The sequence below is a fragment of the Hyperolius riggenbachi genome, chromosome 6 (genome assembly GCF_040937935.1).
Source record: "Hyperolius riggenbachi isolate aHypRig1 chromosome 6, aHypRig1.pri, whole genome shotgun sequence".
NCBI lineage: Eukaryota > Metazoa > Chordata > Amphibia > Anura > Hyperoliidae > Hyperolius > Hyperolius riggenbachi.
Window position 1 is genome coordinate 43,497,976 of NC_090651.1, and position 17,286 is coordinate 43,515,261.

Below are 17,286 nucleotides of genomic sequence, written 5' to 3' on the forward strand. Positions count from 1 at the left end.
GAAGTTAGAGTATTCACGGTGTGCACTGCACTTTCTGTTCATGTACATGTTATATGTATATTATTTATAGTTTTTCATTTTAATGGTCCTTTAAGGAAACTTGTCATTTATGGAAGGTCGGTGAAGAGGATGTGTGTAATGTTTATGCCTCTGTTTTCCAGCATCAGCCAGACATGGCGATCGGCGTCCATCTGATGGACAGATACACCTTCTATGTTCTGGAATTCTTGGAGGAGATTCACCCGGCCAGCCAGAACAACATGAACGATCTGGTAAGATCTTGTGCACAGTCATATCTTTGGTATTTTGGTCCTTTACTGTCTTGTCGCTCCTGTCGTTGTGGGTGATGCATTTATCATATAGTAGCTCCTCCTCCAGCACAATAAATCCCGCCCCTTTCCATTTGTTACATTGCAGCTGAAGTGTAACAAGGAGTGATGGGCTGTACAGATGAATCATTATTAATTCTTCCGACTCCTGGTGCAAGAATGCTTATCAGGTGTTCCGACGTTACTCTGAAGCCTATTACCAATATACGAGTTCTGGGCGTGAGGCTCATAATGTATTATGGGCAGTGGATCAGCGTTACAGTCAGACGACCTGCCTTGGGCAAGATCGTCAGTGGCTGCTTTCATAGAGCCTTCCTAACTGGAGGTCTTAAAGAGGAACTGTAGTGAAAATAACTTAAAGGTACCTCAGCCGGAACTCGGGTCCAAAATTAGATACTTACCTAAAGAAAGGGAAGCCTCAGGATCCTATTGAGCCTTCCCTCCCTGCTGTGTTTTCCCTGGTTGCTGAGTGTGGCCCCCAAAAGAAAAGCGACAATGCATTGTCACTAATCCTATCGATATCGGGCCGCGCAGCTCTTCTTCCTCCAGTGTGGCCATGCAATATCCCACCCAGACCGCATGCGCAGTAAGCCGGAGCCACAGGTTACATTGTACTGCGCATGCGCAGTTGGGCTTGTGCAGCTTCTGCTCCCCCTCCCCTCTTCATGAAGAAGAGCTGCGCGGCCCCGATGTGGAGGGGGGCTGCGCTCAGCAACGGGGGGCTTTAGATCAGCGAGTGAATCCTCAATAGGATCCAGAGGCTTCCCTCTCTTAGGGTATGGATTAATTGCTTACATTATTCATTTATAGATGATTTAGTCAGTGTTTGCCCATTATAAAATCTTTCCTCTCCCTGATTTACATTCTGAAATGTATCACTGGTGGTGACATCTTTAGTTCTGCCAGGTGATCTGTACGGAATGTTCGTTACTGAGAGTTCTGTGCACAGAGGGAGATACTGCTTGCTTGGCAGTTGGAAAAGCTGTTATTTCCCATAATGCAACGAGGTTCACAGTCAGAAAACTGTCAGGACATCACACTGTGGGAGGGGTTTCACCACTATATTAGCCATACAGACCCCCCTGATTATCTATTTAATAAAAGGGAAAGATTTCTCCTGGGAAAGGGGGGATCAGCTGCTGAAGGTCAATCCTGGGTTAAAGCTCCTCTGTAAAGCAAACACGTAACTTTAAAAGCAGAGGAGGTCACATACTTACCTCGGTAGAGAGAATCCTCTGGACCCTCTACTGGCTCACCATGTCCTCCTCCTCAAGACCACTGAGACCCTCTAGAAATTACTGATTGCTCTCCTGTCCGTGAACGAGCGAGGCCACGCTGCGCAGACGAAAATCCAAAGTTTTATATTTCTAATTTATACTATCCACATGAATGCTATTAAAGCGTTGTCGATATGCACTCACTGTCAGGATTAGCTGTTGACGTGCCCCGGCTGTAGGAACACCACTCCTGAAGCAAGTAGAAATTCAGCCGGCACCATCCAGTATAATGCTCTTTTCAATATTTATTGTAGTTCTGTCATCTTACAGCATGACGTTTCGGAGTAGCAACTCCTTTCTCAAATGCATGACAGGTTCAACAATATACGTCTAAACACAATTCTTTTATACCCACCCCTCCTTCAAATCAGCCAATAGGCTTGTTCCAGCCTAACCCCCAATCACAGTCTCCGCTGTAATGCGGACTTGATGGGGAACTGGTTTCTTACTAGGTGAACCAATCACCTCAGGAGAAGAACATCACGTGGTCGAGGGAGGGAAGAGGGCCAGAAGTGGGCGCTTCCGCTGGCACACGCCCCCCCTGCCGCCCGTCATGTCCGTGTCTCCACCTCCAGGTATGTGGACCTGATGGGAGACAGGATTACGATGCGCCTCCACTGGCAGGTTGCCAGTGGGTGTAAGATGGCCTACGAACCCACCCACCAGAGGGGAGCCCACTTGCGAGCCGACCAACCGCCGCCACTTACACTTCCGCGTTGCCACGGAAACCCGCCGGCGTCCACTTCCGTAAACGGCTGTGGCGCCTGGTCGGGCCATGGAACGCCAAGTGCAAAGTGACACGCGGTCGTCAGCACGCACTACTCAGCGCCACATGCGCGGGCATCCCCCCCCAGTCCCAGATGCACCATTGGCGTACAACGGGCGGCCGCAGAACGCGCAAATAGCGCGTCTACCGCCTGCCCGCCGCCCGCACAACGCCGCAACCAGGCCAGCGCGGAGGACCACACACAGGGTAGCCGGCAGTGGTGGGCGCACCCTTAGCGGGCAGTCCAAGGACATCACATCAGAGGCCCACTAAACACGATGTGTTCAGAGGATGGAGTGGCCAGTATCTAGACAGGCGGCGTAAAGAAGCCCTGTTCCAATCCACCAGCCACCTGCAAAAAACAGAGAGAAGCAGAAAACAATAAGTGGAAAAATACAAATTGTAAAAAGTTATGGAATTATAGTAAAGGCAATAAATCATATTCTCTATTCATACCACGGGGTTCCAATGTGTCCAGTGTCCTAATCCAGTAGGCTTCCCGTAATAGCAGCCGCTTATATCTGTCCCCTCCTCTCTTTGGAGGGGGGGGGGGGGTACAGCCTCAATAACTTGGCATCTCAGTTGACTAATATTATGATTAAATATATCAAAATGGTGAGAAACTGCCTTTTCTTTAAGTTTCTTGCGGATAGCATGCTTATGCGAGGACAGACGCACCTTCAATTTAGTGGTGGTCTGCCCCACATAAGCAAGCCCGCAAGGACACTTTAGTACATATTGGGACACTCCTTTATTTCATATTTTTTACCCGTGTGTGGGTGTGTAACCACGGGACCCCTGGTGATCAAATTGCAGTGGACACAATTGAGGCAAGGGTATGTGCCTCGTCTAGTACTTTCTGGTGGTCTCACCAGTGTCCTCATCTCAGCATGAGTGAGGCGATCTCGTAAGGTAGGTGGTCTTTTGTACGATAGGAGTGGGGCGTTTTGGAACTCAGCCACCGAGGAGAGGGATCGCGCCAGCATAGTCCAATGTTTTTTAATTATCTTCCCGATATTATTACTAAATATATTATACTGGGATACAAAAGGTATCCGGCTGGCACGGTTCCCAGCCCTCGTCCGCCGAGTCCCTCCACGCTCCACCACCTCTTTTTGTGCCCTTTCCACTAATGTTGGGGGGTAATGTCTCTCTATAAACTTCTTACTCATCTCTTCAAACCTCCTCTGTCTTATCTCCCCATCACTTACTATCCGATCAACTCGCTGGAACTGACTTTTTGGAATAGATTGTAAGGTGCTCAATGGGTGGAAGCTATCATATGCCAGTATCGCATTGCGGTCAGTAGGTTTGACATATCGGTACTCAATTTGCCATCCCGTAGCAGTACCATCGTGTCAACGCGGAAGTGTGAGTGGCGGCGGTTGGTCGGCTCGCAAGTGGGCTCCCCTCTGGTGTGTGGGTTCGTAGGCCATCTTACACCCACTGGCAACCTGCCAGTTGAGACGCATCGTAATCCTGTCTTCCATCAGGTCCGCATACCTGGAGGTGGAGACACGGACATGACGGGCGGCAGGGGGGCGTGTTCCGCAATGCCAGCGGAAGCGCCCACTTCTGGCCCTCTTCCCTCCCTCGACCACGTGATGTACTTCTCCTGAGGTGATTGGTTCACCTAGTAAGAAACCAGTTCCCCATCAAGTCCGCATTACAGCGGAGACTGTGATTGGGGGTTAGGCTGGAACAAGCCTATTGGCGAAGGAGGGGTGGGTATAAAAGAATTGTGTTTAGACGTATATTGTTGAACCTGTCATGCATTTGAGAAAGGAGTTGCTACTCCGAAACGTCATGCTGTAAGATGACAGAACTACAATAAATATTGAAAAGAGCATTATACTGAATGGTGCCGGCTGAATTTCTACATCCACATGAATGCTTTGAGAATTTGCTTTGTTCATTTATGGTTTTAGTTGGGCTTTAACCCCCTTGGCGGTATGAAAAATACCGCCAGGGGGCAGCGCAGCAGTTTTTTTTTTTTTTTTAAATCATGTAGCGAGCCCAGGGCTCGCTACATGATAGCCGCTGCTCAGCGGCATCCCCCCAGCCCCGCCGATCGCCTCCGGCGATAGGCGATTTCCTGGAGGGCTTCCCCCGTCGCCATGGCGACGGGGCGGGATGACGTCACCGACGTCAGCGACGTCGGGACGTCATTGGGAGACCCGATCCACCCCTTGGCGCTGCCTGGCACTGATTGGCCAGGCAGCGCAGGGGTCTGGGGGGCGCGCGCCGCACCGGATAGTGGCGATCGGGCGCGCGGCGGCGGCGATCGGGGTGCTGGCGCAGCTAGCAAAGTGCTAGCTGCATCCAGCAAAAAAAAATTATGAAAATCGGCCCAGCAGGGCCTGAGCGGCACCCTCCGGCGGCTTACCCCGTGTCACACACGGGGTTACCGCTAAGGAGGTTAAGGAGGAGCTGTAGTTAACCTGCTGGGCGTTTCAATTCCCATGGTCGCGGGAGGGTTTTTTACACCCAATTTTTTTTCCCCTTATCATGTAGCTAGCCTAGCGCTAGCTACATGATTCTCCCCTTCCTCCTCTCTCCCTCCCACCCTTCTGATCGCCGCCGGCGATCACGCCCATAAGGAAATCCCGTTCTGAACGGGATCTCCTTTAGGGCTTCCCCCGTCGCCATGGCGACGAACGGAGTGACGTCATCGTCACTGGGACTCCTGATCCACCCCAAAGCGCAGCCTGGCGGTGATTGGCCAGGCTGCGCACGGGGTCTGCGGGGGGGGGGGCCTCTTTCGTGTCTGGTAGCGGCGGATCGGCGGCGAGCAGCGGCGATCGGGGCCAACACGCAACTAGCAAAGTGCTAGCTGTGTGTTTGAAAAAAAAAATATCAAAATCGGCCCAGGGGGGCATGAGCGGTGCCCTCTAGCATCTCTGGACAAGCTCAGCTTGTCCAGAACGCTAGGGAAGTTAATATAACACAATGAATAAAATTGCTTCATTTTTCCCAATATTAATTTAGAGATTTAGTGTTTGCGCATTGTAACATTTTTCTTCTTCCTGCTTTACATTCGGAAATGTATCACTGGTGGTGACCTCTTTAGTTTTGCCAGATGATCTGTGCGGAATGTTTGTTACTGAGAGTTCTTAAGACAGTAGAAAAGATTTCTGGTATCCCACAATGCTCTGGGGAGGAGAATTACGCATAATAAACAGCCTAGGCACTGGGAATGTGGGGCTATATACCAACATACAGTAATACACTCACCTAAAGGATTATTAGGAACACCTGTTCAATTTCTTATTAATGCAATTATCTAATCAAACACATGGCAGTTGTTTCAATGCATTTAGGGGTGTGGTCCTGGTCAAGACAATCTCCTGAACTTCAAAATGAATGTCAGAATGGGAAAGAAAGGTGATTTATAGCAATTTTGAGCATGGCATGGTTGTTGGTGCCAGAGGGGCCGGTCTGAGTATTTCACAATCTGCTCAGTTATTGGGATTTTCACGCACAACCATTTCTAGGGTTTACAAAGAATGATGTGAAAAGGGAAAAACATCCAGTATGCGGCAGTCCTGGGGGCGAAAATGCCTTGTTGATGCTAGAAGTCAGAGGAGAATGGTCCGACTGATTCAAGCTGATAGAAGAGCAACCTTGACAAAAATAACCACTCGTTACAACCGAGGTATGCAGAAAAGCATTTCTGAAGCCACAACACGCACAACCTTGAGGTGGATGGGCTACAACAGCAGAAGACCCCACCGGGTACCACTCATCTCCGCTACAAATAGGAAAAAGAGCCTACAATTTGCACAAGCTCACCAAATTTGGACACTTGAAGACTGAAAAATTGTTGCCTGGTCTGATGAGTCTCGATAGTCAAAATTTGGCATAAACAGAATGGATCCATCATGCCTTGTTACCACTGTGCAGGCTGGTGGTGGTGGGGTAAGGGTGTGGGGGATGTTTTCTTGGCACACTTTAGGCCCCTTAGTGCCAATAGGGCATTGTTTAAATGCCATGGGCTACCTGAGCATTGTTTCTGACCATGTCCTTCCCTTCATGACCACCATGTACCCATCCTCTGATGGCTACTTCCAGCAGGATAATGCACCGTCACAAAGCTCGAATCATTTCAATTGGTTTCTTGAACATGATGATGAGTTCACTGTACTAAAATGACCCCCATAGTCACCAGATCTCAACCCAATAGAGCATCTTTGGGATGTGATGGAACGGGAGCTTCGTGCCCTGGATATGCATCCCACAAATATCCATCAACTGCAAGATGCTATCCTATCAATATGGGCCAACATTTCTAAAGAACGCTTTCAGCACCTTGTTGAATCAATGCAACGTAGAATTAAAACACTATTAGTATGGTGTTCCTAATAATCCTTTAGGTGAGTGTATATAGCTATAGGAACTGTTTCTGATGCCAAAACAAGGAAAATTACTGGAAAAGTGGGTATCCTGAATAATTTACTGCATACGACTATGTCACTACAGGGCCTCTTTAATGCTTCCATGTTATGCTATGGACCTTCCCATCACATTGAATCCACATTTAAAACCTAAGTTCTTTAACGCTGGTGCTTTGTGTGTATGGGCAGACATTGCAGACTGGGCTTGTGAAACTTTCTCAGCTTGCAGCTCGCACACACAGGTTTTATATTATCTCTCATATCTGTAAGAACTGTAATATGTGAGAATTGCATGAGGAGGTGTAAAAAACGATCCCTCTCATTTACATGAACTGTTTTATTGTTTTAGCTTTTAATTCATAGTGTGGCACTACTGCTGTTGTATGTTAATAGCTGATAACCTGATTATTATTAATAGCTAATAGCTTGCTGCGGGGGGGCTAAACTCTTGAAGATATGGCTGCAGAGGAGCTACAGGGCCCGATTCGCATAACCAATACAAGTGGATGGGCCTGTTTCCACTTGTCAGAAATCCTGTGCGGTTTTGTGTGCAGGAAAAATCTGCATGGCAGAGCCATCAGAATTCGCACACCGCAAAGTGTGCGTTTCGCATACAATGTATTTAATAGGAAATTCGCACGCGTTTTCGTATGCGAATTTTACTGCGATTATTACTGTGAATTCACGGGCGTTTTCACATAAAATCAATGTAAAAGCACACAGACACTGACATATGCGAAAATGCCCGCGAATTCGCGGTAAAATTTGCAACCGCGTGCGAATTCGTTTTTGCGTTTTCCGCTACTTCGCACCGCACAAGTGGAAGCTGCCCTAAGGGCTGGATCACCCGGAAGGCAGGCGGCGTTGGGGCGGCCGTGAAGCAGCGTCGTCCTGTGAATTCTCGTTCGGGGGCAGTGTTACGGCGATCGTTAGCTTCCCGTCGCGATCGGCATTTCTTCTCCCCGCAAGGGGACATGAAGCCGAGGCAGCTAGCCGCCCCTAGACGTCGCATGAGGCTTCTAGGGCCGGCCAAAACGATGTGTTAAATTGGGACCGGAACGCTGCGTTTGCGTAATTGTCGGTAACCGCGCGATGCTAAACGCTCCCATTCGCTTGAATGGGAGCGTTTAGCCGACGAGTCCTGAACGCTTGGTGGTAAATGCTGCCATGCGTCCGTGTGAACCAACCCTAACACTGCTGTGATAGGCACAGCTCCTGCTGCTGCTGCTACTCCTAGGGGTCAGGGATTGACAGAAGTGATTTGGTCAGCCCCTGTGCAATGTAAGGCTGGTATATACTGTAGGGTGTGTCCTGTTTGCCGGGTTAGCACTGTGCTCCTGAAATATCAGGACAAGGGAGAGGGCTCCAAAAACAAGTACAGAAATTAGTCAATCTAATGTAAAGCATTCCCTTAGTGTTGTATAGGATAATACATTTGCATTCAATAGCAATGCACATCTTTACATGAGCAAATAAGCTTATTTTTAAAATACTTGGTTCACCGCCTCCTCCAGGATGGGTGGCAGCACAGGAGGGACTGACAGGGCTGGATAGAAAGAAGGGACTGGTAAGGATAACAGGATAGAAGGGACTGTCAGGGATGGAAGGACAGGAGGGGCTGGCAGGGATTGGAGGATAGGCGGGAATGGCAAGGATGACAAGACAGCAGGGGCTGGCAGGACAGGAGGGACTGCCAGGAATGGTTGGATAGGGGACTGGCAAGGATGGCAGGACAGGAGAGACTGGCTGGCAGCACTAACAGGACTTGTGTGTCTATAAATGCTACTAAATCTTTATTTATTTATTTTTCTTCTTAGCCCAATTGCTCTACCTAGCTACCTCTCAGCAACCCTCATAAACGGTTTTCTAGTGTGGGTGTATTTCTAACCTGCAATTAAACCCCCCTCTTGTAGGGTCTTTTTAAAGGGGGGCGGGGGGCTGAGGTGTACCCAGCAGGGGTGAAGATTAGACCGTTTAGCTTTCCATAGTCTGTCAATGAAAACCAGGTTGTCCTTGGAACACTATGTTGCAGAGCCAGTTATGTTGCCGCCTCTGCTTACTGCACATTGAAGATATTTAAAAAGGAAATTTAATGCAAAATTGAACTTCATCCCAATAAAAACAAACAAAACCCTTTTTTATATGAGAAATCTTTACTTTTTCTCTAATAGTTCATCATGGACATTTGTGTGGCTGACATTGAGGTGAAACCCCTTCCACAGTGTGATGTCATTGCCATGGCCATGACCGTTTCCAGGCCATTTGTTGCTTCTCTGGACCATAGCCTGTAGTATAATACAAATGTAGCCTGAGCACAAGCTTGAAGGCATTATGTAAAATGAATGCTGAGAGTGTTCGCCACCTGTATCCACATGTAAATCTCCTCTGCTTTTACTTCTGCTTTAATGGAGATAGACCGTGTCACCTGGAAGACGTAGATTGGAGATAAAAGCGACCTTGGTGGCACACATGAGAGAGAATTGCTAAACTGCTCTTAGTTGAAGCTCTTTGAACCTGCTGGGATTAAAGCTGCTTTTCCAAAGAGACCCCCATTGCTAAGTACCAACCCAGCAGGGCCCTGCCACATTACATAAAAAGGTTTCAAGCAAAATGTATCTCTATTTATCTTCAAAGGAAACTCCCACCTTTCCGTTCTCGTCACCCAACAAAGAATATCTTAGGAGCAGAACTGCATTGATATTTTCAGGCAAGGACACAAAGAGACCCTGTCACATATACAGTGTTTGAGTCATTTGAATCCCTGACATGGAATTACTGAAACAGTGGAAACAGAGCTAAGGTTAGACAAAACAAAAAAAGTAGCCAATCATGTAGCAAGGTCACATTGAAAGGGACTCTGTAACTTTAAAAAACCAGCTACTTACCTGGGGAGGGGGAAGCCTCTGGATCCTACCTCCCCAGAGCTGATTTCTGGCATTTTGATGCAAGTCAATACTTTGCGTTAACCAAGGTAAAATGAAAGCCAATAGACCTTCATTTTACCTTTCACATCCAACGCTGCGTTACTTTTGGCGCGTTGCAGTACAACGCAGCCGGGAGCTTGTTTTTGGTCCGGCAACTGCGTTTTCCCGTCGGGTGAATTAGATCTACCGCCGCTAATTAGTGTCGCACCGTAACATCCTGACGTCTACACCGCAGATCATACCGCTTGCAGGAAATCGGCTCCTGCAAGCGTCCTGTAATGTAAAAGAGCCCTTAGCCAGCCCGATCCAGCACTCGCACCCCACAAACAACCCATAATAATAGTGACCTGCTTGCGCAGGCACATTAGGGGCTTTTCGCTCGGGCTCCAGCAGAAATAGCCGAGCCTGATCTGCTTGCGCAGTTCACCAGACCTGATCAGGCTATTTCTGCCGAGCCCCAAGCAGAAAACCGCCAGTGCGCAGTGCCGACAACCCCTTGCCGCCAGGGACCACTCATGGGGCACGGAGCTGAAGGGGAGGACGAGGGAAGCCTCCATAGGATGCAGACGCTTCACCCTCCCGAGGTAAGTACCCCCAAGGGACACTTTTGCACTTCACGGTCACTTTAAAGCCCTACCCTTTTAAAATGACACAATAATGGGCATTAGGGTTTGTACAAATGTTATTAATTTCACTGATGGTTAGCAAAATATCCAGTGTTTTCTCCCTGGTGATATTTTCACACCTCATCAATAAAATTAAATGCCTTTTAACCTTTTTTTACCTGCAAACATGAAAATACTCAGAATGATGTTGACTACTTTTGTAAAAATACTTTGTTAGTATTTCTGTTGCAGAGAGCGCTGAAAAGTTACTACATTTTAAACAGAAGATGAAAAATGATCTCCTAGGTGATAACTTAGGAGAAAAAGTGAATTGTATTCAGGTCCATGTGAACAATTGCTATGGCATAAAATAAGTGTTTTGTGATATTATGTTTCAGGTTCAAAGGCGGTATAATAATATTGCATAAATAGTCAAATAAGGCAATTTTGATAATCTATTGATGGGGATCTGGAGTCTCTGCCGTTCTTCCGGGTGAGATTAAAAAAAAAAAAAAAAAAAAGGGAAAACTGGGAGCTCCTTATAGTGTAGTATGTATGGAGTACTCACAAAACCGTGTTGTAGATCGGCAACCATGGATTTTCGCTTGAAGATGGTGGCAACAACCACCAAGAGAGGGTTGGCTCGCTTCGGTGTGGTATAGTTGCACTCCAAAAAAAGGATAGTAGATGGGAGAATGTAAGAACAGAATTGCCCGAACTAAACACTGACCCCGTGGGAGTTTCGGGAGTTTTAACACTGGGAGGGAGGCACCCCAAAAGGATATGCAAAATAAGTAACAGTTTAAAAGGCAAGAACAACTTATCTCTAGAAAGGACTGATATAAGATACAAAAATACTGTATTAAAAAAGCACTGGACAATGCATTTTGTGGGCTTTCACTCACTTCCTCGGTTTAATAAAGAGCCTCTGACTTTGTTGTAGTTTTTATAACTAGCTCTGCAACCCTCTTTGTAGTTTCAGGTGTGCCCGAAGAGCCTGTGTGTGTCCACTCCTGGCCACCGTACTGACCTCTTCCAGAGAGACCCACACTCTGTTCTGATTACGGACTTCTTTGGCAGTGTTCGCAAAGTGGAAATCACAGAGAAGAGCATTACGCTGAATATTCATCCGGAGGTTGCTGAGAAAAGGTATTTTCACCAATGTTGTGCTGACCTCTGAGAACTGGAGCAAAGGTGGGGCTGTGGCTCAGATATTTTCTTATGGGCAGGCAGGGTCAGTTCAGAAGGATGGTTGAGGAGCCACCAAGAGTTGAGAAAACATGCTGACATGGTTGTGCAAATCGGGATTTGTCAAAACCATGGAATATGCCTGCTCACTTGGGCAAAAGACGAGATTTAGCCCTTCTGCAAATTTTGCTGATCACTTTACAAGCCAATACAGCAAAGTTTTATACAGTGTTCCTGTGCTTGGAAATGACCCATCGACTGCTGCTTTTGGTTGGCCTAGTTCCAAGCTACATACATTTGCAAAAGGTTTACAAAAAATTGGGCTTTGACCCAAAGGGCTTGATTCACAAAAGGGTGCTAACTTAGTTAGCACGCCTAAAAGCCTCTTAGCGCGAAATGTTGCACCAGGTGCGCCCGAAATGTCGCACAAGGTGCGCCCGAAATGTCGCACGGTGCGACGGTTTAGGCGCACCCGGTGCACCATTTCGCGCACTACGGGCAGCGCTAAACTTTGCGCGCGATCAATAAAAGCTTTAGGGCTCGTTTCCACTATCGCGAATCTGCATGCGTCCAACGCATGCAGATTCGCACATGTAATGCAAGTGGATGGGCCTGTTTCCACTGTAGCGTTGTTGAGGTGCGTTTTTTTCAGCGGTAAAAAAACGCACAAAAGAGCCAACGAATTCGCCTGCGAGTGGAATGCATGCGAATCGCCGCTAATGTATTTAATAGTAAAAACGCATGCGTTTGTTACATGCGTTTTTACCCGCGATTTCGCGTGCGATTTCGCACCTTTTTCAATTTTATTTTGCCCTGGCAGTGTCATGGTTAATTTCGCATGGCACCCTGCCATGCGAAATCGCGGGTAAAAACGCATGCGGAAACGCATCCGCATGCGTTTTTACAAGTGTCGGAATGCCGGCGAAATCGCGTCGCAACAGTGGAAACAAGCCCTTAGGCGTGCTAACTGCTTATCACCCTAGTTAGCACGCTCAAGGCTTTTAGGCGTGCTAACTGAGATAGCACCCTTTTGTGTATCGAGCCCAAAATGTGTTTGCTCATTGTATCTGCATGTGGTTTCTTAAATATAGATACAGAGTTAGTTATCCTATTTGAATTTTCCCTATAATAATGTCATCTGTGTAAATATTACAAGTCCCTCCCTCCAGCTAGGAGTCGTACAGTCACCACATTCATTGCAAATTATTTTAGTGAGTAAAATTGTGATGTTGGTTCCTTTTTTAAGATTATTAAGCACTTTCAGGTTTCTCTTTAATTGAACTTGTTAGTAATCTGCATGTGCTTGAGATAATTATTCTAGTGTTGCAGCTTAATTGTAGTCACAGCTAAAGGAAAAGAGTGGAATTGAAGTAAACTTAAAGGGTACCTGAAGTGAGGAGAAGAGCAGAGGGAAGCCTCTGGATAGTCCAGAGGCTTCCCCAATCTTTCATCCCTCCGATCTTGTCTTGGGACCCTCTGTAAAGTAAATATTCAACATGAACAGTGCTGGTTCTAGACTTATTGCTGCCTCAGGCAGACTTGTAAGGATGCGAACCCCCCCCCCTCCCCCTCCAAATTGCACAGCATCCAACTATTTACTCTGCTTGATTTAATGTTCTCACATGACAGGCTGCAGCTCAACACAATAGCACACTGGCTTGCTGTGAGTCTGTGACAAACAAACTGCTTACCCTCAGACACTCTATTTCCCCTCTGTCAGGACAGCAGTGCCACCTCCTCCCTTCTGCTGTGCAAGTCAAATGAAACACTGCTGCTCTCCTGCCTACCCCTCCTCACTCACTGTCAGACTCCTCACACAGCACAGCAAGCTGCTTTTTCCCAATGATGACCTCTTTATCTCACTCTCCTCTCGCCTCTCCTCCTACTCTGACTGCATGCTGTTAGTGTGACCACAGTACAAACATGCTGCCCCTGTAATCTCTGCGCCTGATGCAAATGTTTCACCTTGCTTCAGGAGAGAACCGGCCCTGAACAAGCTCACAGCTGCTGTCCACTTCATGTAGGAGTGCCAACGCACTGCACAGGTACAGCCCACACCTGCGCAGTGGCAAAGAGCCACTCATGCACAGCTCTTTCCTCTGTGCGCAAGCAGCTCCGTGAGTAATGTGCAGACAGGAGTCCTACAGGCCCCATGCAGTGGGGAGCGATGAGGGTCCTGGCAAGCGGAGCAGGGGGGTCGATGAGGATTCTGAAAGCCTCTGGAGCATCATGAGGCTTCTCTCTACAGTGGTGAACATGTACACTTTTTTTTCCCCCCACGCTACAGATTTTCTTTCCTTTGTTAGCCAGGTGCACCCTCTAGTGTCTCAGCTAGTTATTGCAGCTACAGTAGGGAGTAAGTAAAACACAGCAGTTTATCTTCTGACATCCTTAGGGCATTGTGCACATGATATGCATTGAAAAATGAATGCAGAAAATAAAAATTAAAAAGTTCAATAGCATATATAATTTTGGCCACTTTTTTGTGGTTTCTTTCTTACATCGCCTTTAAAAACTGCACCGTTCAAATTGCTTATGACTTTAATGATACAATTACAATACACCGGAGGCCCTTCCATCAGGAAACTCCATGCCATGGTTTGTGAAAATATACAAAAAAAGTCCAATAGACAAATCAGACTTTTGACAACCAGATCAGTTTTTTGTGATCAATTCATCCCAACAATGTGCTGTGAGCACAGGCAGCTCCCATATTTTAGCGCTATAACGTTTGCTGCGCCACTAAAAGAAAAAAAAATCACCAGATCACTTGCATAAAATTAATATCAAAATCACATAAAAACTCACTTTGACCAATAAAGTCCTGCGTTCACCGTGGTTTCTTCCATCCAGTGTGTATACAGCTTTTCAAATTTCTACTGCCCTCTTCTGGTGATGACCAGGAGCAAACCTGCAGAGCAATGCTCCACATAGGGGTCGATTCATAAAGCATTACCGAATTCGGTAATGCAGAAAACAGCTGACTTTACCGAGGACTTAGGAAAATGTCAATTCATAAAAGCTGTTACTGCATGAAAAGCTGAAATTACCGACTTGTGCGTTAGTTACCTCAACACATGTCAATTCATAAAGCAGACAACAAGCGGTAAAGCCACGAAGCTATACTGTCTGCTTTGAAGTGGCGAAAAGAGTGTGGTGACTGTGCTAGGAGGCGTGACTCACAAGCAGAAGCAGAGGCAGCTGAGACTGACAGGAGCAGGGAGCCAGACTTCTGCAAGTCTGAATGTTGGAATCTGATAGGACCCACAGCCTTCGCCGGCGGGACTAGCTTTTCAACCCCCCAGGCAGCAGCAGAGCGAGATCGGAACAAGCAAAAGATGTGCTAGGGCTTATTTTAAGGGGATGTCTTATACTTCTATCAGGAAATGTCTCTCCGCAGAACATTTCCAGTTGCTTTGTACTGTGCTGTCCCTGGATTTGAAGTTATGCTACTGTACTGGTCAGGCACCTGCCCTGTCATCCCTGCACACAGCTGATAAACCTTGCCGTGTGCTGGGATGACAAGACCGATGCCCGATCAGCACTGCACCTCTGTGTCCTTGCTTGCTGGCTGCCTCTTTCTCCTCTTTAACGTCTTTAAAGAGACTCTGTAACAAAATGCGGGCTAGTTGAAGACAACAAAAAACACAGGGACACCAGGAGCCCAGTATCGTGTGATAACGTCTATAAACGTAGCAGGTATTCACAAAAAAGTATTATACTCACAAGTATGGGTTGCTATATACAGAACAACCACCTTCAACGCATGTGGAGAAGTACCGCCATATGCCCGCCCGGACTGTGTACTGCAGCTGTAGAGCACTTTACATGACCTGAGGAAGCGATTGTGTATCGTGAAACGCGTTGTCAAGGTGCTATCTATATAAATAAATTACTATCTTTCTATACACTTGTCTTCAATTTTCGTAGCAGGTAAGAGTATTTTCACCTTACCCGGCTATCCAAATTTATATTATTTAAGTAGCAGACCTCTATATATCTTATGGGCGCCTCCTCTTGCTATACGTGAATATCTGTAACAAAATGTTCAGCCTTATTTCTTCTATCCTATACCTGTTCTAATGTGGCCTGTCTTACTGCAGCCTCTCCTAGTTGCACAGTGGCTGTATTATCTCTGTTATATAATCTAATCTTCTTTCCTTTGTCAGCTTTGTCGACTCTCTGCAGGCCCCCTCCAGGCTCTGTGTGAGTCACAGACTGAGCTTATCTGAGCCTATCACAAGCTGGTTAGTTTGTTTGTAATCACTGCCTAAAACTGGCAATTACAAGCCAGGATTGCAGCAGGGAGTGGCAGAAACAGCACAGAGAGGCCCAGGAGAACATAATGAATAGAATGGTATGCTTTTTATTGTAAGAATTTTACAGTACAGATTCTCTTCAACATATGATCACCTCTTTATTTTTATGTTAGGGCTCTTCAGTTCCGTTTGTTGAATTTATGATCATACCTGATCTCGTATATAAATAAAGGCCTCAGTTTGCTAGTGGTGATCTTTATAGAAAACATCGTTAGACAGGCGTCTCTTCAGGCACGGCTTCATCCTTTTGCTGCAGAGCCCCACCTTAGAAAGTAGCTGCTTACCGCTATCTGTAGGAAGAAATATGGAAGCTGTGTACCGGAACATTGTAAGTGGTTCTCCTCACACAGTCTAATGGTAGAACCAAAATTGTTTGGCTTCAGTCCCCCTTATCTGAGATAAAATTTTACTTATTGCATAATTGTGCCCCTTACATATAGTTTATAGGGCATTCCTCAAACCAAATACTTTTTTTTTGTTTTAATACCCTAATTCCCTATAAACTAAAAAAGCCTCGCCCACATCTCCTCCAGCGCTTAGCCTAGGCATTCTGAGTTCCATGTAGCAAGTGCTAATGGGAGCTCAGTCTGGGGAGGAGGAGGCAATCCCAGATAGAGATTTCAGAGGGAAGGGGGTGGAGAGGAGTGCAGTTTTCACAGGCTGAGGGCTGGAGATGCAGAGCAGCTTGCCTGTGTAATGATGACTAGCAGAATATGGCTGCTCTCATTGTATCACAGGAAGAAATAATCATATACTGTTGAAGCTGTATGCAGCTAGATTTGCTGTGTAAACTATCTAAACCAGGGCTGCCCAATAGGTCGATCGCGATCTACCGGTAGATCGTGACCGCCTGATTGGTAGATCGCGGCCTCCTGGCTGCATCCCATTGAATTTTGTGGCCAGCAGCTGTAGAACGCAGCCACTTGGCCGCGTCCTATCAGATACTGCTGCTGGCCGCTGATCTGTGTCCAATCAGGAGAGGAGAGAGGCATGGCTGAGAGGCCAAGGGCGGCAGTGTCATGGCTGGGGGCGGCGCTGGAGGCAACACATCCGCCGCCTCTCACACTGCCCGCCGGAGTGCTCCCTCAGCCGCCTGGTGATGTGATCTCTGCTGGTGATGTAGGCGGTGAGGACGAGGTGTTATGGCTGCGTGCATTGCTGCTGCACATGGCCTGTTTCCCGATGCAGTGCGAGCGGTGCTGGCTGGTGCTGCAGGTGACAAAGATCCCTGTCTAACTAACTATACCTAACTAACCTGTGCTGAAGGCACATATACCTAACTAACCTGTACTGAAGGCACATATACCTAGCTAACCTGTACTGAAGGGATCTATACCTAGCTAACCTGTACTGAAGGGACCTATACCTAGCTAACCTGTACTGAAGGGACCTATACCTAGCTAACCTGTACTGAAGGGACCTATACCTAGCTAACCTGTACTGAGGGGACCTATACCTAGCTAACCTGTACTGAAGGGACCTAT

At 47.0% G+C, this 17,286-nt stretch overlaps 1 protein-coding gene across 1 annotated transcript in view; it reads left to right on the plus strand.

Annotated features, from left to right (window-relative positions):
* PIGK (phosphatidylinositol glycan anchor biosynthesis class K) overlaps positions 1–17,286 on the plus strand; it is a 203,702-nt gene that overhangs the window by 60,307 nt on the left and 126,109 nt on the right. The window contains exons 8-9 of the mRNA XM_068239190.1: positions 162–272; positions 11,272–11,444. Coding sequence (XP_068095291.1) covers positions 162–272; positions 11,272–11,444 — 284 coding nt within the window. The remainder of the gene's footprint in view (positions 1–161; positions 273–11,271; positions 11,445–17,286) is intronic.